The sequence below is a fragment of the Pseudochaenichthys georgianus genome, chromosome 13 (assembly GCF_902827115.2).
Source record: "Pseudochaenichthys georgianus chromosome 13, fPseGeo1.2, whole genome shotgun sequence".
In the NCBI taxonomy this organism is placed as follows: domain Eukaryota; kingdom Metazoa; phylum Chordata; class Actinopteri; order Perciformes; family Channichthyidae; genus Pseudochaenichthys; species Pseudochaenichthys georgianus.
The window spans coordinates 39,070,572-39,089,587 of NC_047515.1; the positions used below are offsets into that span (position 1 = coordinate 39,070,572).

Sequence of the window (19,016 nt, forward strand, 5' to 3'; positions counted from 1 at the left end):
TCTAAATATGCTTCTATAAAATGTTGATGAGATCAGTGCATGCAGTGGTTTTATTGACTTTTAGTGCCATGCATTTATTTTTCTTTAAATGCAGAGCAAAAAGAAGTAGATCCAAATATCGAATCCACCCACTGAGATGAAGGTTTTCTTTCTAGATAAAGCCGTTTTCCTACCAAGTTAAACCAAGTGAAAACATCCCGTTTCGAGCCTCCAGTATAATTACCCAGTGATGAAATGAACGCAGTGCAACAGAAACGTCTCAAGCAGGCATTAATACTGAGCACTTAACATATTAATAATTGTCAGCACAAAGAGAGAGGGAGAGGGAAACCTGGGCACTCTCATATTAGAGCTGTCATCCGCGTGCCCAAGCGGAGAGGAAAGGGGGGGTGGGCTAGTTATACATTAATGTCATTCCGTATAATAGTCAAAACACAATTAAAATATATAAAATCTTTAATGACCTAAACCAGTATTGGTAATGTAAGTGAACGTTGATTAATGTGGGGTCATTTTAGGGGAAAAGGTGCGCAGTTAATATGTTATGTTAATATGAATGTCCTTTCTGCAGCACTGCAAAAAATCTCTATCCTGAATCATTTCATTTAAAGCTCTTTGTGAAACTGTTCCTCCTTTCTTGGATTCACATATTTGTATTGCATTGCGTTCAGTTGTGGCTTTGACTTTTTGGAGGAGTTTTGTCCAATTTGGCAATTCTTTCTGCCGTATTTTAGAAAAAATGGCTCCTCTTTCGAGATACGTCCCGAAGTCAAAGCTGCATCTGGACGCATCTCAATGACAAACTTTCCTCACGTGTTAGATAAACAGAGCGACTTGGAAACCAGAGGCTTCACCATCATTGGACATTTCTTGCAGTGTGCCCTCTGCTTTCTCGCTCACTGATCGGTGAGAAACTCCGAGGAGATGTCCCGCACATCTTGACCGGATCAGGTTAATATCAAAGTGATAAATCGTCCCAAACTTTTTTGGCACTTGCTGCCGGCAGATCTGTGGCAGTCTGTGCGCATGTGCGAAGGTGTCCCAGACTGACAATGCTGGAGAGATAGCGCGTTTTGGATTGAGAAACCCAGAGAAAAAGGACAGAGAAAAAACAAAAAGGAGGAAAAAAGATCCAAGAAAAAATCCAAACAAACCCACGCCGAGAGACTGGCACCATGAGGTCCAAAGGCAGGGCACGGAAACTGGCCACGAGTAGGTGCAACATCCCTTTCTTTTTCCTTTTCAAACATCTTATATACCTACAGACTGTCGCGTTTATCAATACTTTCTGTTACGCTTTCCTTTCCACCCTCACTTTTGCCGGTTAAAAGTTTCAAAACGATGATATTGTCGCGACAAGAAGATGTAAAAGCTGTTAAAAAAGAAGTTTAAAGTGTACGCAGCGATGGAGGAACTTTCTGCAGGGCGTCCGCTCCTGTATTGGAATTGCTGGTTGCATGTAGTGGGCGCTGTAGTGTAATATCGTAGCTTAAAATGTCCCGTGCATCGGCTGCTGTGTTGCAATCTGCTGCACATTGCTGCTGCGGCTGCACGGGGATCAGCTGCACGGGGAGCAATTTTGGGGGGAAAAGGCAGTTTGACGGAGAGAATAAGGAGAAAACCAGGATTTAGACAGGCATGGTAAATGTGGGGCATCGTGTTTGTAACTCGTGTTGTGTTTGTGAGTCTTGCAATTATTTCTTATGAGTGTTAAATTATATGGCACACTTTGTTGTTTTAATCTTTGTGTTTATAGTTTGCAGACGTTCTGATTATTGCTCGAGACAGGCGTCTTACTGTGTTAATTTAGGATAAAATTAGTTTGATTAAATTAAGCGTAATATGGAAACACTCTTGTCATTAAATCGATTTAATTACTCGGACCTAATCAACTATACGAATGTATGCAACGAGATGATTGATATGGCTATTCATGCATTGATCTGCTGCAATAAATTATCTAGAATTATATTTTTTTTTTCAAAAGCTATGTCAATCAAACCCTAGTATGTTAGTAAAATATTAACATTGACATTATTCCCATAACACGCTCTGTATTAATATGTATTGCAGATATTTGTTGGAAGAAGTTAGTCTGAGGTAAAAACCAGAAGGCAACAATGTACAGGCCTGCATTATTGTGCTGTTTTAATACGAGTTACAATGTTCATGAAATTCCGTTCAGTTTAGCAAATAGACTATTTGTGTTTTGCATAAATGCGAATTAGAAAAACTACACGAAATGTTACAATATGCGTTAGCAGCTGCATATTGTCTAAAACAGTGTGGTCAGTTTACGCGAATACGCATCATGTTATGGAGTTCCTGCCTGTGGTCAGTTGAGCAAGGCTCTCTTTAATTGTCTAAGTGGAACAATCGAGGCTAATGCAGACATCCCCATGGAGTATGCCTGTGATTCTATTGAATGTTTAGGACATATTGTGACATGGATAAGGAAATAGGTGCACACACAACATAATCATCAGAAAGAAAACACTTTTCTTCGCGGCCCTCCAGGACTCTCGTGCAACACAACACTTTTGTATTACAAACGCACACATAGGGGATACACTTTTCCACAACATTGCAAACCATTAAACCCATTCTCTCTTATAAGGCATAATTTAAAGTGTATTTAACGATTATTATTCTCGAGATGGAGGATTTCTCTCTTCGGTCAGAATGGGTGGGGGGGTTTATGTTCTGGCTCCCAGCCAGGTCTGCGCAGTGTCAACAGTGAATATTTAAATTCCCAGACCCCTCATAAGAGCTGTGCTGGTAAATGCGTTCAGTGTGTCCGGAGCAGTCGTGTTAAAACGGGCATGGCCTCCTCTCAGAACGGCGGAGTGATTACAAAAAAAGAAAGGGGGGGTGGGTGTAATAGAGGAGGTGATGGAGAGGTGGTAAGAGTGATGGATGGAGGTTGACTGATTAGTCCGCACGTCCAGATGTAATGCGGTGCGCCACAAAAACTCGCTTCCCAACTAAGTATAGCCAAGGCCGCACCCCGCGGTGAATTGTGGGCCATACGGAATGATGGAGAAGGAAAAAAATGGGGGGGGGGGCTTTGATGATCCAAACTAGGCCTAATTAAAGGTCCATTTAGCATATTTGTGTCCCAATAAAAAACCTTTTATTATAACGTGTTTAGAGGCCTTTGAATTTGTTAGGAATAATTACAATGACGATTAATCTCACAGGCCTAGTGTTTAATTCATTGTTTTAGGTAGGCTATTGTTAAAATAAATCGAAGTAAAGGAAATATTTGGGAATTTAATAAGTGGCAATGGGGCATTCAACTCCATTTTGTATTCATAGTAGTTATATTTTCACATTTACCACAATATGTATGTACCCCCATCTCGGGCAGCCCATGTTTCCAAAGCCTACATCGCTCCTCCATGCACACGTCACTCCGGATTAAATCGTCAAATAACCTGTAATGTGATTTAGTCAGTCATCCCTCATTGATTCGCATGTACAGCAATGTGGCTCATATCTATTGGCACCCCTGATTGGCACGCGGGAAGATGTGCGTGCAGAGCGAGGCCTCTTCTCTCCTCTCCGGCGCGCGGGGAAGTGCGCCGTCCCTCCTCACATTGTGCAATGGGCCATGCATCTCGCGTTTGTCTGGCGGAGCTCATTAAAACGCTTAATAGATCGGCCCATTTAAAGGTGAGAGGGAGCGGGCCGGCGCGAGGACAGTGAAATAGAGAGCCCATTAAACAGCCCTTGTTGTCCCGGAGCGGTGCTCTTTGCCATGCGCTCCGCTTGGTGTCAGAGCTCCGTATACAAATGCCCCATATCTCTGCAGTAATGGCCCGGGTCAGGAATCACTGCGCAGAGGTTAGGCATACTCCAAGCTTTTGTTAATCGATGCTTTGAACTCGTGTTCCCATGCAAATAAAAGACAATAGAGCCGGTTTATCCTGATAATGGTTTGATTTGTTTTGATAAAGTTTCATTTTGTGAATCAGGAATTCATTGCATATCAGTAAATAATGCTTAAACAACAACAGGGAAGATAACTCAAGTAGTGGGATGCATGTTTGGGAAAATATAACCATTTTCACATTATTCAATTAGAGGGAATGAAACATAACTCACATTATCATAAACACATACAAAAAATATTATAGTGTTTTTTGTTTTTCAAGAGAATCAATATCCAACAATGATTTATTTGTATTAACTTGTGACTTTTTTGCACCACCATAAGCAGATCATTTCATATATGTTGCCTACCAAATAGTGAAGACATTTTTGATTAGTCGCGAAGCCATTAAGTAACAATTAAGGACACATCCATGAATTAGTTGACTTGCTATAAGGGAGAGAAATACATTACTTTACCATATCAGTTTACTTGAACACATATTGAATCCACTTAAGTTATGGTTTGATATAAGATTAAAGCATTGCTGCTGAGCTAATGTGTTTGCTTTGGATGAAAGTTCTGCCCACTCTAAGTTGAAGTCCCATGAAATGATTGTGTGAATAGGTGAACACGCTTCCTGTCATTTACTCGACAAAGGCAACAGTGTTTTACTTTAGTCAAGGATAGCAAGTATGTGATCAGTGTGCAGAGCTGCACAACACTGAGTGAACAAGCAGCCGCAGCGTTTCTCAGGAACTCGGCTGAATGCTTGTCAAGCCAGGTGTAAAGCATATTGTATCTGTTTAGGTGTGTGTGTGTGTGTGTGTGTGTGTGTGTGTGTGTGTGTGTGTGTGTGTGTGTGTGTGTGTGTGTGTGTGTGTGTGTGTGTGTGTGTGTGTGTTTTGGGTAAGGGGGGGCAGGTTGATATGACCCTCTCATCTATCAACGCCCTCCATCTGTCTGACATGTTGTCCACTTTCCTTGTCTCTTACGATGGGCGAAGCTTCTCCCCCCTTGTTTTTAAAGAAAAGGCTCTTTTGGAGGGTCTCTGATGTGGATGAGTCGTCCAGGTCCCGCTCTCAGGGCGGTAAACACAGAGCTGATGAGGTTAGTGGTTTGTTTATGCACTGTTGTGACCCGCTTGAAGGATGGCCCCTGTCCCGAGCACAAGGGAGCTTCCAGGCCTTGTCACGGGTCCCTCGAAGGCCCGGCCCCAAGGGTCTTCTCTCCCTCTCCCTCTTCTCCAGCTTCTCCCCTGCGTCTCAGTCCTTAAAGAGACGTTGATAAAGCTTTAAAGCACTCAGACAAGGTTGTAGCGATCGTGCACAGACACAATACAGAAGACTCCAGTTGTTATAGTTTACTTTGAGGTTTATTGAAGTTGTACAATACCAGTTTACTTATGTCACTAGTGAGAGGTGTGTGCCCTCCCTCTTCTGTCACCACCAAGTGTCCACAATAATACTGCAAGAGTCCTCTAAACCAAATAATATGATATGCCAACGAGAAAACATGAATTTGCTTCTGCAAATGGCTACATGCTGTGGTAAATAATTGAGATTATTTTGACTAATATTGCAAGTAGTTCAGATTCATGGTCATCATCAAAATATATGAAAACCATCATGATTCATATTTAGTAAGGGCGTCTGTGTCAATACATTTTTTTTTATTAAGTCTGTAAAATATAATGTTATGTCAAGATATTTCTATCATAAAACAATACTTCCTCATGTTTTATTTTTGGTGCGATTTAGATAATGGTGCAGCCGTACTCCAAGCATTAGTTCTTGAATGCTTGTCCTGGTGGCAGGTCAAAGAATGTGTAGTTGCACTTATGGGGGATATATTTGTATGTTGATGGTGTGTGTGTGTGTGTGTGTGTGTGTGTGTGTGTGTGTGTGTGTGTGTGTGTGTGTGTGTGTGTGTGTGTGTGTGTGTGTGTGTGTGTGTGTGTGTGTGTGTGTGTGTGTGTGTGTGTGTGTGTGTGTGTGTGTGTGTGTGTGTGTGTGTGTGTGTGTGTGTGTGTGTGCGTGTGTGTGTGTGTGTGTGTGTGACCTAGCATTATACTTGTGGGGACCTAAATCTGTTTACACAGTCACGTGTGGGGACTCGCCTCCCTTATGGGGACAAATTGGAGGTCCCCATAAGGGGGATCATTAATTTTAGGGTGAAGACTTGGTTAGGGTTAGGGTTAGGCATGTGTTGGTTATGGTTAAGGTTATGTCTCTAGGAAATGCATGTAAGTCAATGTAATGTCCCCTGTGATACATGGTATGTGTGTGTGTGTGTGTGTGTGTGTGTGTGTGTGTGTGTGTGTGTGTGTGTGTGTGTGTGTGTGTGTGTGTGTGTGTGTGTGTGTGTGTGTGTGTGTGTGTGTGTGTGTGTGTGTGTGTGTGTGTGTGTGTGTGTGTGTGTGTGTGTGTGTGTTGTTGGGGGGTGGTATAGTGCAACGACCCAGACAGGGCAGTGTGGGAACACCAGGGGATGGAGGCCAGGAGCGAGGGAGGGATGGGGGGAGGGGGGAGGAGGGGAGGAGGAGGGGAGTGCAGCAACATGTCAAGCCTGGGAACCGCTGTGTGTTTACCACAGGGAAACCGTACCAACACAGAACAATGAGCGAGCCGTAGCCCTCCTAAATAAAAAAAAAAAGGCATTTCTGCTTTCTTCTCCTCCCCTAAAGGTCATGCAGTCAGAGATAGGGAGTCCACACAAAAGCCTCCAGTCTGTCGGCAGTCTGGTCTGGCCGAGTGCGGTGCCAAGGCTGAGGTCATTATCAACAGAGCGGTCCCAAGCTAAGCATATTTTTATAGATTGTGCTTGTGTGTGTTTGGAGGAGGAGGCGAGCATGCGTGGACGAACCAAGTTCTAGTGCACGAAACAAAAGGAGTGTGCGGAGTGTACGCAGGCGTCAAATGTGTGACAGGCCGCCATTTTCTCATCCCAAATTGCTCTGAGATAAATGGCATTTTGCTGAACGGAAAAGTTTACCCGCGGACATCAAACTGATTTGTGTCGCCATATGATGTCTGAGGAGTTATAATGTCCACAGATTGCTGATGGTGCGCTTCGCCCGGGCTATTAATGAGGCGGTGTTGAAGTTAGCACTCCTCGGCGCGCTCGGAGAAAAAGATGTCTGTTAGCTAATTAAAGAAAGTCAATCATTTTATACTCCAATCAATTACCTGAAGCAGGTGGTAGAAACAGGGCCCGACACTCTGGCCCCATGTCTCACATCAGCTAACTACCCCGAGTCACTTTACTACATTGTTGAGTGCTTTTACGAGCAGAGAGGCTACACAACAGGCTTCATGTGTCTTTATTCTGGCTGCCAACCTGTGTGTGCTGCACTTTGCTTCTGATGCAGACATGATGTGATGTGTGCGTCATTGTCCAGGCTGCAGCTTGAGCATGTAGCTTTTTTTAAATACTAAATCTCAATTAAAAAACGTTTTATTTGACTTTTTTTATATTTTATTTGTTTATGTGATTTTATAGTTTATTTATTATTATATACATATTTTAATATGTATACTAATAATAAAACATTTAATTTTTATAACGTTTTTCCTCGTGCTCAAAGACGCTTTTGTGTAAATACTGTATATTTATCGTACGTAGAAAAACACAACAGCATTGCTTGGATAAGGCAAGTATCCTTGTCTTATTTGGTTTATAAAGTATGTGAAAAAAATGAGGTTAGATTTTGAACAAAGTACAAAAAGATAAAAAAACAATTGTCATCCAATGTGCATATTTGAAAACCCCTTAATTTCATATATCATCAATATATGAATTGCAAATATTTATGGCAATTATGCTAAAGCATCGTGGACATTTTAATCCTTTGAGTCACTCTCATTTCGCGTTGACAGAAAGAACGAGTGTTTTGTTTTGTTGCTCTCACACACTTGAGAGAGAACATACTCATAAACAGGAATTACCCAACAATCGCTTTGTGAGCGTGTTGATAACAGTGTGTTCCAGCTCCGCTCGGGGATCTCCCGGGTGGAGCAGGCTGGCCTGAGGGACGGTAGGAGTGGGGGGGGGGGGGGGAAGTAACTTCTGATTAAGAGAGGCGAAACAGGGCATCGGGTCATGCCCATCTGCAGCTGAGAAGGGAGGACAGTGCAGAGAGGTTTGTGTGATTCCTGTACACCTTTCATCTCTGCCACAACAACCCCTCTCCGCCCCGAGGCTCATTAAGCAGCGACCTCTCACCCCGCAGGACGGGAGAGATGAGGGCAGGCGATGTGATCAAAGCTGCGGCCCTTCCTGATGAAGTTTGCGCCGCAGCACAGTCACCTGATTGGACCCGATAGCTGCTGTCTCTCCTGCGTCTCAGTGCTGAAACACTGATGCTTACATTGAGGAGAAGTCATGACAAGCTGTGAAGGAATTATTAAAGGAGAGATGGTCAGGGACAGGAAGGTCAATCCTCGTAAAACATGTATTGCATTCTTTTCTGATGGTAGTTATCAAAACACTTATATCTTTGAACCATTTTCACACAGAGTAAATACACATGTTAACTCGGTTTGAGACAATAATTACCTTTATTTATCCCGAGGGGAAATTAGGTTGTTCACTCAGTTGGTTCACACAGTACAACACACACACACATTAGGTCTTTCTATTTATATCTGACAGGGAGCAGTTTGGTGCCTTGCCCATGGGCTCTGTATTTATTTTGGTCCGATCGGGACTTGAACCGGAGACCCTTCAGTACTCAACAGTGGCGGTTCTAGACCAATTTGACTGGGGGGCCAGTTATTTTCTGAGGGGGGCACAATAGATGCAGGACGAAAAAGAGAACTAGACAGTATGAAGTAATTGCGCATTAGAAAACAATGCAATCCAGTTATTGGTATTTGTTTCAATACACTTATTTATTTCAGATAGATCTTATAGTTATTACTGTTAGCTTCAGCTTAAGTTATAGTACAATTTTTGCACTAACACCATATTTATATAAAAATAAAGGCAATGAACAGTTACATCTCTACTTTACATCTACACTTACACGGATACAATAGTTTAACTCACCTTCAATTATCGTGGTCGTCTCTCGAAACGTAGGTTTCAATCAGTCTTTCTTGGATGCAACAGCGTCTGATGATCCGAGATGAAAAGTGTTTGTTTTTCGCGCTCTTCAGCCGAACAGTGAAAGTGAGTGCACCGCTCTAATGGGTCCTGAGTGCACCGCTCTAATGGGTCCGACTAGAATGACGAATAACGTTAGTTCCGTCTATTCCGTCATTCAATAAATCGTGTAATAAATCATACATTTTTCATTTTTTTCACTTTTCATTTTCAGGGGGGCCACAGGGGGGTCAGAGGTCAGTGTTAGGGGGGCACTGGCCTCCCCTAGAACCGCCCCTGGTACTCAAGCCAAGGTGCTACAGACTGAGCTACTGCGCCCTTAAATTGCCACCCTACAATCGTAATGCCTCTCACGTTCTTAAGTATCTTGCTGCATTAAGAAAGACGAGTGCTGCTAATCATGATTCATCCCAAAGTTTAAGTTTTACAATTCTAGTATGTAGCCTACTTGTATTTTGGGGGCAGCTGAAGCAAATGCACGTGTGGTGTTGTAATAAAGAAATGCACGAGAAACTGGTCAGAGAAATTAGAGGGTATTTTACTTAATTATATAAATTCAGAATGATTGGCATGAAGTCAGACAATCTTCTGACACTTAGCTAAAGCATGGACTGAGCATACTGCAGCTCTATCTGTCACTATCTCACACTCAAACAAACGAGCATGCTTCAGCTAAATGCCTTTCCTCCGTCTTCACCACAGGTAGTGATGGTTCTTACTGATGTTTCCAGTCAGTGCGGTTCATGTCTCTTGTGCCGATTCCTCCGCTTTCTTTGCCTTTTCACTGGAATTACGGAAGCAACTTGAGGTCAAATGTGGTGATTAATTTGTGTTGACGTTTCAAGGGTTCCAGATAAATTGCAAGTTTGAGCGTGTTACTGTTAAAGTCCCTAATTAAGACCCGTCTCTGATACAAAAGCTCTGCTGTCGGGATCATCGTTCCACTGCATGCTTCATCGATGTTAACCTCACAGTTCCACTTCCAATCACTCGCCTGAGAAAAAAGGAAACGCCACATCCCTGTCCTCAGAGATTCTGTCTGACTTCCCCTCTCCGTGCATGTGTGTGTCTGTGCACCTTGCGTGTGTGCACAAGTGTTGTTGGTCAGCCGGGGTCGCAGCAGAGGAAAGAATGCGGCCGTGGAAAGGAATGCAGGGCTGATTAGCGCTTCTTACCTGTAAGTGAACTGGACGTGCCGGCGTGTGATGAGCCCGAGGAAACAAGGGAACAATAGGACAGTAGAGATTCCTTTCCACGCCGCATTCCAGCGATGCTGCGGCCGGGGCCCCCCGCTCCGAGCTTTGATGAACCCTCCTCGCAGCTTCCTGGGATTGTCGCTCCTCCACAAACACAAAAACATAAAGCGGTCGGTGAGCGATGCCCGGGGAAGAGAGAGCACGGCCCTCCTCAGGATGTCCTGTTTTGATTAGCGTTAGCATCCTAAATTCACCATAGAAATATTATTCTAACACGGAGAAGAGCTTAGCTGTGACACATCCACTTCTTTCCACTCTGCGACCTGTGGGGTCAGATACACTACAATGAGCCAGGAATCAAAGGGGTGCTCCTCACCCAGTGATCAAAACAAGGCGATAAAACGATAGGGAGAGGCTTCAGGGAGTCAACAGGTGGAGGGTAATCAGGCCAGTGCTTTCAGAGTTTTCTAAGAACTACCTGACCAATTCTGGAATTACTGTTATCAACTTGATAATATATTGGTAGCATCTCTTAAAGGTGGGGTTGGTCATTTCGGAGAAACCAGCTCGAGTGCGCTATAATTAGAAAATACACAACCGGGAAAGATCTGCCACTTCCTCACAGAGCCCCTCCTCCAACACACACGAACGCGCACATGACCAATGAGGGCACGAGATAAGTTTGTGCCCAGATGGAAGGCTGACAGGCAGGTAGGCCGTCCAGTTACTTCGTAGTGCTTTTGACAGCGCTACGGCTTCCACTGATGACATTTTTAATGGATTTATTGTCAAAGCATTTCATTTATTCATTGCTATCGGGATGTTGAGAGCATTCCATGGAATATAACAAAAAGTGTATCTCGAGCCGGTTTCTCAAACTTACCTACCCCACCTTTAAATGTGTAGCTGTTGTTTCTTTAGTTAGCGGACAGGAAGTGGCAAGAGTTGAAGATGTTTTGAGATCAGAATACTTTATTTATCTTGGGTGGAAATTAAGTTTGGGACAATTGCTCCATTTTACAATACATTGAGAAGATATTCCGGCTCAACTGAAAGACGGTGTCACTTTATCATAGTGTTTTAAGATACATTTGCGAGTGGGTAAAAGCTGATACATTCGTGCTTAGTCTTGTTAAGCCCTTTGTCATACCGTTGTTAGGATGGCCCGGTGCAAATGCGCTAAAACAGCCAAAACAAACTTACATTAGGAGAAATGCGCTTCAAAAACGTTGCAAAATATAAAAACATAAAAGTGCCAAAACACGAGCAAATGAAGAAACACCTTCACATCTTGACGAAACCTGTGTTTACTAAAAGCACTGTATTAACGGAAAGCTGTAAGTACAAAACGCTGCAAATAAAAAAATTAAAATGCTGCTCAAATCACAACAGAAACGGGGACACTGAAGTGATGCACACAGCTGGGACCGGACATGTTTTGGGCTATTGCAGCGTGTTTGCACCAGTCGGCCCCCATACTTGTTTGCTAGAAAACCCTTTACCTAAGCTCTTTTTCATTCTTGTATGTCTTATACGGATAGACAAGTAAGATGAAAACCAGATTGAGGAAAGTCGTGTTTCACTTAAACAGCTAAAATAGCTTATTTTCAAAAACTGAGCTGCTTTCAGTCGGCTGAACTTCTTCATAAACTGAGGATACTTTCTTATATGTACCATACTGGTGTATTTTGCAGCTTTTACACAGTGTCCTCTTTCAGCCGCCCGCACTACATCTCCTCTGTCTCCTGTGGAATCAGGGGGCAGCGAAGCATTGCAGCACGGTTTGTTGTTTTGCTGCTGCTTGAGGGCTTTAGTTTGACAGGAGGGCACCACTTTGTTCACCTCAGTGTCCAGAAGGGACCCCTAGGGGCCTCTGGGCCTGGACGTCTCTGTCATGGCTGTGGCAGAACTGAGGCGACGGGGGGGCCGTGCCGCTCACCGGGTCAGTGGACAAGCTAATCGATTTTATCTCCGTTTCACACACCACGCCAAACCCCTACTGGCCTGATATTCACATGTTCACTGCTCAGAGGATTAAGCTGCTTCCATCTTCTGTCTCTCGCTTTTTTTCTCCCACCACATTTATTTTACTTTGTTTTGTCTCTTTATCTCCTTCCCTCTCCCCCCTTTTTTAAAGAGAGCATTTTAAATTTAGCCTCCATGCCCGTCTCGGGGTTGGCGCTCCCCTCCAGGGAGGCTGCTTCGGGCAGACGGAGGAGCCCATGTTTTCTCGGCCATTCCTCTGGATGAAGCGCTGGAACAAGGGAATGAAAGCTTATAGGGAAAGGTCTGGAAACTACCCATTCATCAGTGTAAGGAGATACTGCGCTGACAGTTAGCAGACGGCCAGCCAAGCACAACACGGGACAGCCGCGTGGGCCTGACAGAGCGAGACCAGACCAAACACTCCTCTAATATCTGTTGGAGGAAATAACATATGTTAGCATTTTAGGCCTTTCAGACGCCGCGCAGAGTGACTTGAGTGTGAACAGTAGAATAAGTGAATGATTACTGGTGCAATCATAACTAATATGGTAATAAAGAGAGGGGGGGCAACAAAGTATAGAACATGATGATTACATACTGTCATTTAAGTAGTGGAGCAAACTGGGGTTAGTTCAATTATCTTCTATTGAAGGTAAAATACCGAAAAATTGCACACAAAAAACGATAAGCATTTTAAAGTTAGACATGTATTAAGGAGTTTATTTGCAACTTTTATGAGGTAATAAGTTAACTGTGGTACTTGTTCACAGTGTTTTTTAAATATTTTATCAGTCTCTTTTGTAAGATTTAACTTTTGTACCCTACATTTTCATCAATAATTGTATTGATTGATGTTTTTTATGTCCTTCCTTTGAGACCCCCTGCCCTCTCACCTTCCCATCAGCCACTGCAGCAGGGCAGAATATAGCATACCCCGAGGGCCAGTATCACACGCATGAGAGCAAAGATTTATGTGCACCCATAAACACATGCACCTACACATGTTTGAATATTTATCCATCCTTAAAAGAGATTTGGACACTCACACGGACATGTACCTGCTTAGCTGGGATGGGGCAGTGCATGGTGGGACCTTGCAGGTGTGAGTCTCTCTGCCCCGGCCATTAATCGCTGCCATCTGACAGTTCAATCTACGAGGGGCCTGAGCGGAGCAGCCGGCATGGTTACCAGGGCGGGTCATTACTGAGCACGGAGGCAGCCAATTGCATCAGCGATCAATGACAAAGGCTGGAGAAGAGGGCAAAAAAAAGTGATGGAGAAGTAGAGGGGGTGAGATGTAGGGAGGGGAGAGGAGAGGTATGGCAGGATAAAGGTAGTTATGCCGCTGAAGGTCAGTTCTTGGCTGTGGAGTGGATGACAAACAGGCTGTCAGCCGCCACGAAATGGAGATATTCATGTGATGCTGCACAACTAAAAGATACGGCCCCTCACACACAGACACAGTCATCGCCATAGCAGCTTGATTGAGAATGCAGCGGGGGAATTTAGTGCGAGCCATTGTTTTATGAATTCCATATACAAGGTGTTGGCAGTCGGCGCCACCCTTTTTAGTGGTCAGTTTTTCGAGCTGCGCCGCAGTAAAAAGTAATGACTGGCTGCGGAGAAAAAAAACAAAACGCCACAGATTCCCAGAGGACCCGCCTCCGCTGCCCACCATGTAACCACGGGGACAGCTGCCATGGCGAAGTCGGTCCTCTAGTGTTTACCCAGACCCAAGAAGTCCAACAGAAGGAATTCCTCACTCTTTAAGACATTTATCATATTTCATAACCCGTTTTCACCTTCTCACCCGTGTTGCTTCTCAGACTTTTTTTTCAAATGTTGATGAGGGGATTAATTGAAGTTGTGGGTGACAGTATTTGGCCGGGGCTCTGATAAAGCAACAGTGAGATCTCTTTTTTTTTTCTTCCCAAGAGGCCTAGAATAGCAGACATGGTCGTTTATCCTGCACTATCTCTCAGCAGATCCACTGGCCCTCTCTCACACACACACACACACACACACACACACACACACACACACACACACACACACACACACACACACACACACACACACACACACACACACACACACACACGCGCACGTACGCACACACACACGCACGCACTGGCCATCCCAGCGTGGACACCACTGAGTGATGATGAGTCATTATAGAGAGTGTGCCCTTCGACCTCCTCCAGTCCTTATGGATCGCTCTCTGGCAGAATCATATTCCCTAATGCCAAGTTCCTGTCCATCTGCCAGCCTGTCTGTCAGACAGTGAGTTTCACACACCAGTTCATCCCAGACATCTCTGTTTATTTGAATAACAAACAGGGAAAATATCTCCCGTTCCCATTACCAAACGTTTGAGTATGATAGTATGATAGGCTCTAAAAATGTATTCAAGGGTGTGTTTTTAAGACGTTTTTCGTATCACCGCCCTATCATGTGGGAGATTCGATTCCCAGGTGGGGAGTCGATGTTGGCGCTATATATTGATTTGTTTAATAGTTAAGCATTTATTTTCTTGCTGTTATTATAAGTTAGTGTTATTATTTGAGTTAATTTAAATATTTTATGTTATGTACTTTTGTTATGCTTTAATTTGAAAGGCAGATTTGGGCACATGGTGATCAGGTATTAATTGGACACAGGGAGAGGTGGGATTCGCGCACCAGAAAGGGCAAGTAGTCCTTTACCAGGAACAGGTTCAAAAGTCCCGGCAAGAATGTAACTTTTGTACAGTATATTTCAATTATTCAATATCATACAGTGCTATGATAATGTGTTGTCCTTCCTTGTGTCGTTCCCTGGTAAAAGACAAATATACATTATCACCAAGTGCCCAAAGCTGCCTTCAAAATAAAAGCATAGAAAAACTACTTAAATCAACTCAAATAAAAACACATAATCAATACAGATGTTCAATAACAGCAAGAAAATAAATGTATAACTATGACATAATATAAATCAATGAATAGCTCCAACAGGTTTATTGTCTATTCATTGTAACCAGTGTTGGACACATACTCAGATCCTATTACAAATGCTGTGGTGCTAAAATACTCCATTAAAAGTAAAAGTCCTGATTTAAAATTGTTACTGAAGTAAATGTATAAGTCTTATCGAATAAATGCAGTGGTTTTTTTGTGATCGCATTTTTTAAATGTATTAAACAAATGGTACAATCAATAACATAAAATGCAATACAGTACAAAGACAGCACAAAACTAAAGAAGGAAACAAAACCCAGTGACGTCCCTCCCCACCCATCCAGATCACCATCCCCATTAGATAGTTGTCCTACACTGAACAAAATATAATATATATAAAACGCAACACTTTTGTTTTTGCTCCCATTTTTTATGAGATGAACTCAAAGATCTAAAACATTATCTATTTACACAAAATAACCATTTCTCTCAAATATTGTTCACAAATCTGAAAAGATGTGTGATAGTGAGCACTTCTCCTTTGCCGAGATAATCCATCCCACCTCACAGGTGTGGCATATCAAGATGCTGATTAGACAGCATGATTATTGCACAGGTGTGCCTTAGGCTGGCCACAATAAAAGGCCACTCTGAAACGTGCATTTTTGCTTTATTGGGGTGGTCTGGGGGGGTCCGAAAACCAGGCAGTATCTGGTGTGAGGGGTAGGGGTAGGGTTAGGGGTAGGGTTAGGGTTAGGGTAATGTTGTGAATCAAGTGGCCTGTGTTCATCGTCCATAACGCCTGCCCATACCATAACTCCACCACCACCATGGGCCACTCGATTCACAACATTACCCGAGTCCAAGTCGGAGCATCAATGTACAAGTCGAGTCTGAGTCATCGTGGGTGAAAAACTCACGAGTCCGAGTCAGAGTCATCGTGCACGAGAATTCACGAGTCCGAGTCGAGCCCACGTCAATCAGGGCGCGAGTCCGAGTCGAGTCGCGAGTCGAGTCGCGATTCCGAGTCGAGTCACAAGTCCCAAAAATGGGCTCGAGTACTCCATCTCTGATAAATATACTTCAAGTATCACAAGTTATAGTACTCGTTATGCAGAGTTGATCTTTTCACAGTATTATATTATTATGGTTATTATATTATCCCGTGTTATACATGTAAGAGCATTTTAGTATCGTAGTTTGTCGATGTAGAACAAATATAGATACACGTACCATATCATGTCTTGTGTTAAAATAAATATGTAAAAAGTAAAATATTTGAATCTGAAATGTAGTGGAGTAGAGCTTTAAATGGTACAAACAGTACAAACAGTACAATACTTGAGTAAATGTACTTAGTTACTTTCCACCACTGATTCTAACCTCCCATGCACTTCAATGTTGAAATGGTCATGCAGTAATCTAATACATCTCGTCACATGTAAACGCTTTCCCTCCATCTACTTCCTCACTTACTTACTCGAGTGGTAATTCCTCAGTGCACAGAGAACAAGCAGTTTCTACACATCCTCGTCTCCTTTCCTGTTACTTTGTTAATCCAATACAATGCCGAGGGTTTTCTGTGTGGATCAAGCTGCTAATATGTTTTCGTGTAGGCGCTAGCATTTGATCGTTCTCTCGACAAATGCAATTTGTTTGTCCTGATTTGATCAGCTGTAGCAGCGTAGTTCCATGCAGGTACACCTCGATAGCAGTTCAAATGTGTGTGCGTCTGCGAGAGGGGAAACTCTATTACAGGTGTCCTGGACCGTGGGGGCCCTGCTGCCTCTGATGAAATGCTCTTTGGGTGTTAACGCAATTGTGACTTCGCCCTAGCCTGGAGACTAGCCACCTCTGGGGCTTTAGAAACTGGCTCTGAAAGGCAGAACACAAAGTCTGGATCTCAGACGTACAATTACAATGTTGGAAACTTTGACGGGCACTTCCTGATGTATCATCCGCTGGGACTCCAGAGAATGACGGCGTATAATTTTGGTAATGTTTTTGTGGAATAAGCATTGTTGTATGTGTGCACAGGGCATGCGACTGGTAAAGTGGTATTGCTCCACAGCCAATGAAATACAGCTTACATGTGTTTACAAATTACATGGAACCTTCGATATAACACTAGCAAGCAGGCATTAGCATTGGTAACACGGCTGCCGGGGAAAACAGGGACACATGGGTCTTTGACTGAGAGTTAAGACTTTCTGTTCAATTAGGAATCCATAGGGGCAGCGGGATTCTGTTTCTTTGTGACTTTGCACTCATTGGAGGAAATAACACTGCTTTACGACTAGTTCCTCAGTGTTGTTGTCAAGAGCTCTTTGTTGGTAAGAGTTACAACTTGCTTTCTGAATCTCCTCTACTTTCAGCATTCATTAGATGACAGAGTTATTTAATTTGTTTTAAACTTGGTTCAAGAGTGGTGCAGGAATGAGTTCTTAACCCCAGGCATGAGTTAATACTTTCAGTTCCCTTGTCTCAAAGTCAACGGTTTCTTGAACATGTTTCTGGTAAGAAGCCTAAAAAGGTCTGTTGTTGACAGAGAGATTTTCACGTTTTAAAGTACGCCAGTAGATAAGCTTCTGTGTGTCAAGAAACGGCATTCGATGACAAGTGGTTGAGCTTTTGCCGCCTTTAGCTTAGCGGTGGTTACGTGAAGTCATGCTATTGAACGTTAGCCTTTACTTCTGGCAATTGCACTTATGCTTCAGATTGGATAGAAAATGACAAGTATCGAAAAATGGTGTTTACGAAAAATCCTAATTTCTGCAATATTACAACATCCAATGGTAAACTGCCATTGCTTTTTGTCAACGGAGCCCTTATGAGGCTTACTTACGGTATAGGTGTTTCCGCACCACTCTATTTTGTGATAGCTAAACTCGAATTTAATAGAAAACTCGTCACGGCTGTCCTCAGATTGAGACACCGCTGAAATGTTGCTAGCCCTGCAAACCAAGTAACCCATTTCAGCCCCTTAAGGGTTCAGAGACATAGGGTGCATGCTGGCTGCCACATCGCCCCCCCCCCCCCCCCCCAGAGCCCCCCAGATCAAATACAGGTATGATTTATGTCCCCTGTCTCAGCCTTCATGTCGCATGTTCTCCTGCTTTGGAGATGTTGGTCAAACTCAACTGCAGTAGTAATTTGTCTCCTTACATGTGTAGGAGGTGCGGGGCAAAGGTCAGTGAAATGAAAATGACCAGACCTGATTTAATTGTTGTATCTTTTTGTGGTTTCGAGACAGGATGTCTGTCTGAATGTCTATCTGTCTATTTGTCCATCTGTCTCGCTTCTGTCCTGGCGCCATGTTTTATGTCAGTTGTTGGAGACCCTGTGGCTGCTGTCGGCCATTGTAGCTGTGATGGGATCCAGCAGGAGATCACCGCAGAGATCTGTGTAGGCCCGATAGCATCATTATCAAAACACAATCTGATGGACACTTTTTCTCTCTGGTTCTTCTTAATGGTATTCCCCGATTTGTCAATTTCTCATTTAAAATTGGAACATTAGTTGATCTGGAATTATGATCAATTCCTGCCTGATTATTTTGTATGTATGCTGTAAAAATGCTCGGCTGCTCCCAGCCTGTGGAATGCTCTCCCCGACCAAATGAGAGCACCACAGACCGTGGAGGCTTTTAAAAAAGGCCTCAAAACCCATCTCTTCAAAAGAGCCTTTGCCTAGACCTTTTTATCACCCTTTTATTTATTTTTTATTTATTTTTATTGCTTTTTTATTAATTCTACCGTGTTGTGTAATGTTTATTTATACTGTTCATGCTCACTACTTGTAGCACTTCAGGATTTGAATTCAAATATGAAGTGCTTTATAAATGGAACCCATTAAAGTACAACGGTTGAACAAGTATTCAGACCCTTTAAGTAAAAGTACTAATACATTTTATCC

The 19,016-nt window shown here is 43.1% G+C and overlaps 1 protein-coding gene across 7 annotated transcripts in view; it reads left to right on the top strand.

Annotated features, from left to right (window-relative positions):
- Positions 1-941: 941 nt before the first annotated feature.
- Positions 942-19,016, top strand: part of mecom (MDS1 and EVI1 complex locus) — a 182,073-nt gene continuing 163,998 nt past the window's right edge. For all 7 annotated transcript variants that reach the window (XM_034098106.2, XM_034098109.2, XM_034098110.2 and 4 more), the window contains exon 1: positions 942-1,212. In XM_034098106.2, coding sequence (XP_033953997.1) covers positions 1,176-1,212 — 37 coding nt within the window. In that variant the 5' untranslated portion in view covers positions 942-1,175. The remainder of the gene's footprint in view (positions 1,213-19,016) is intronic.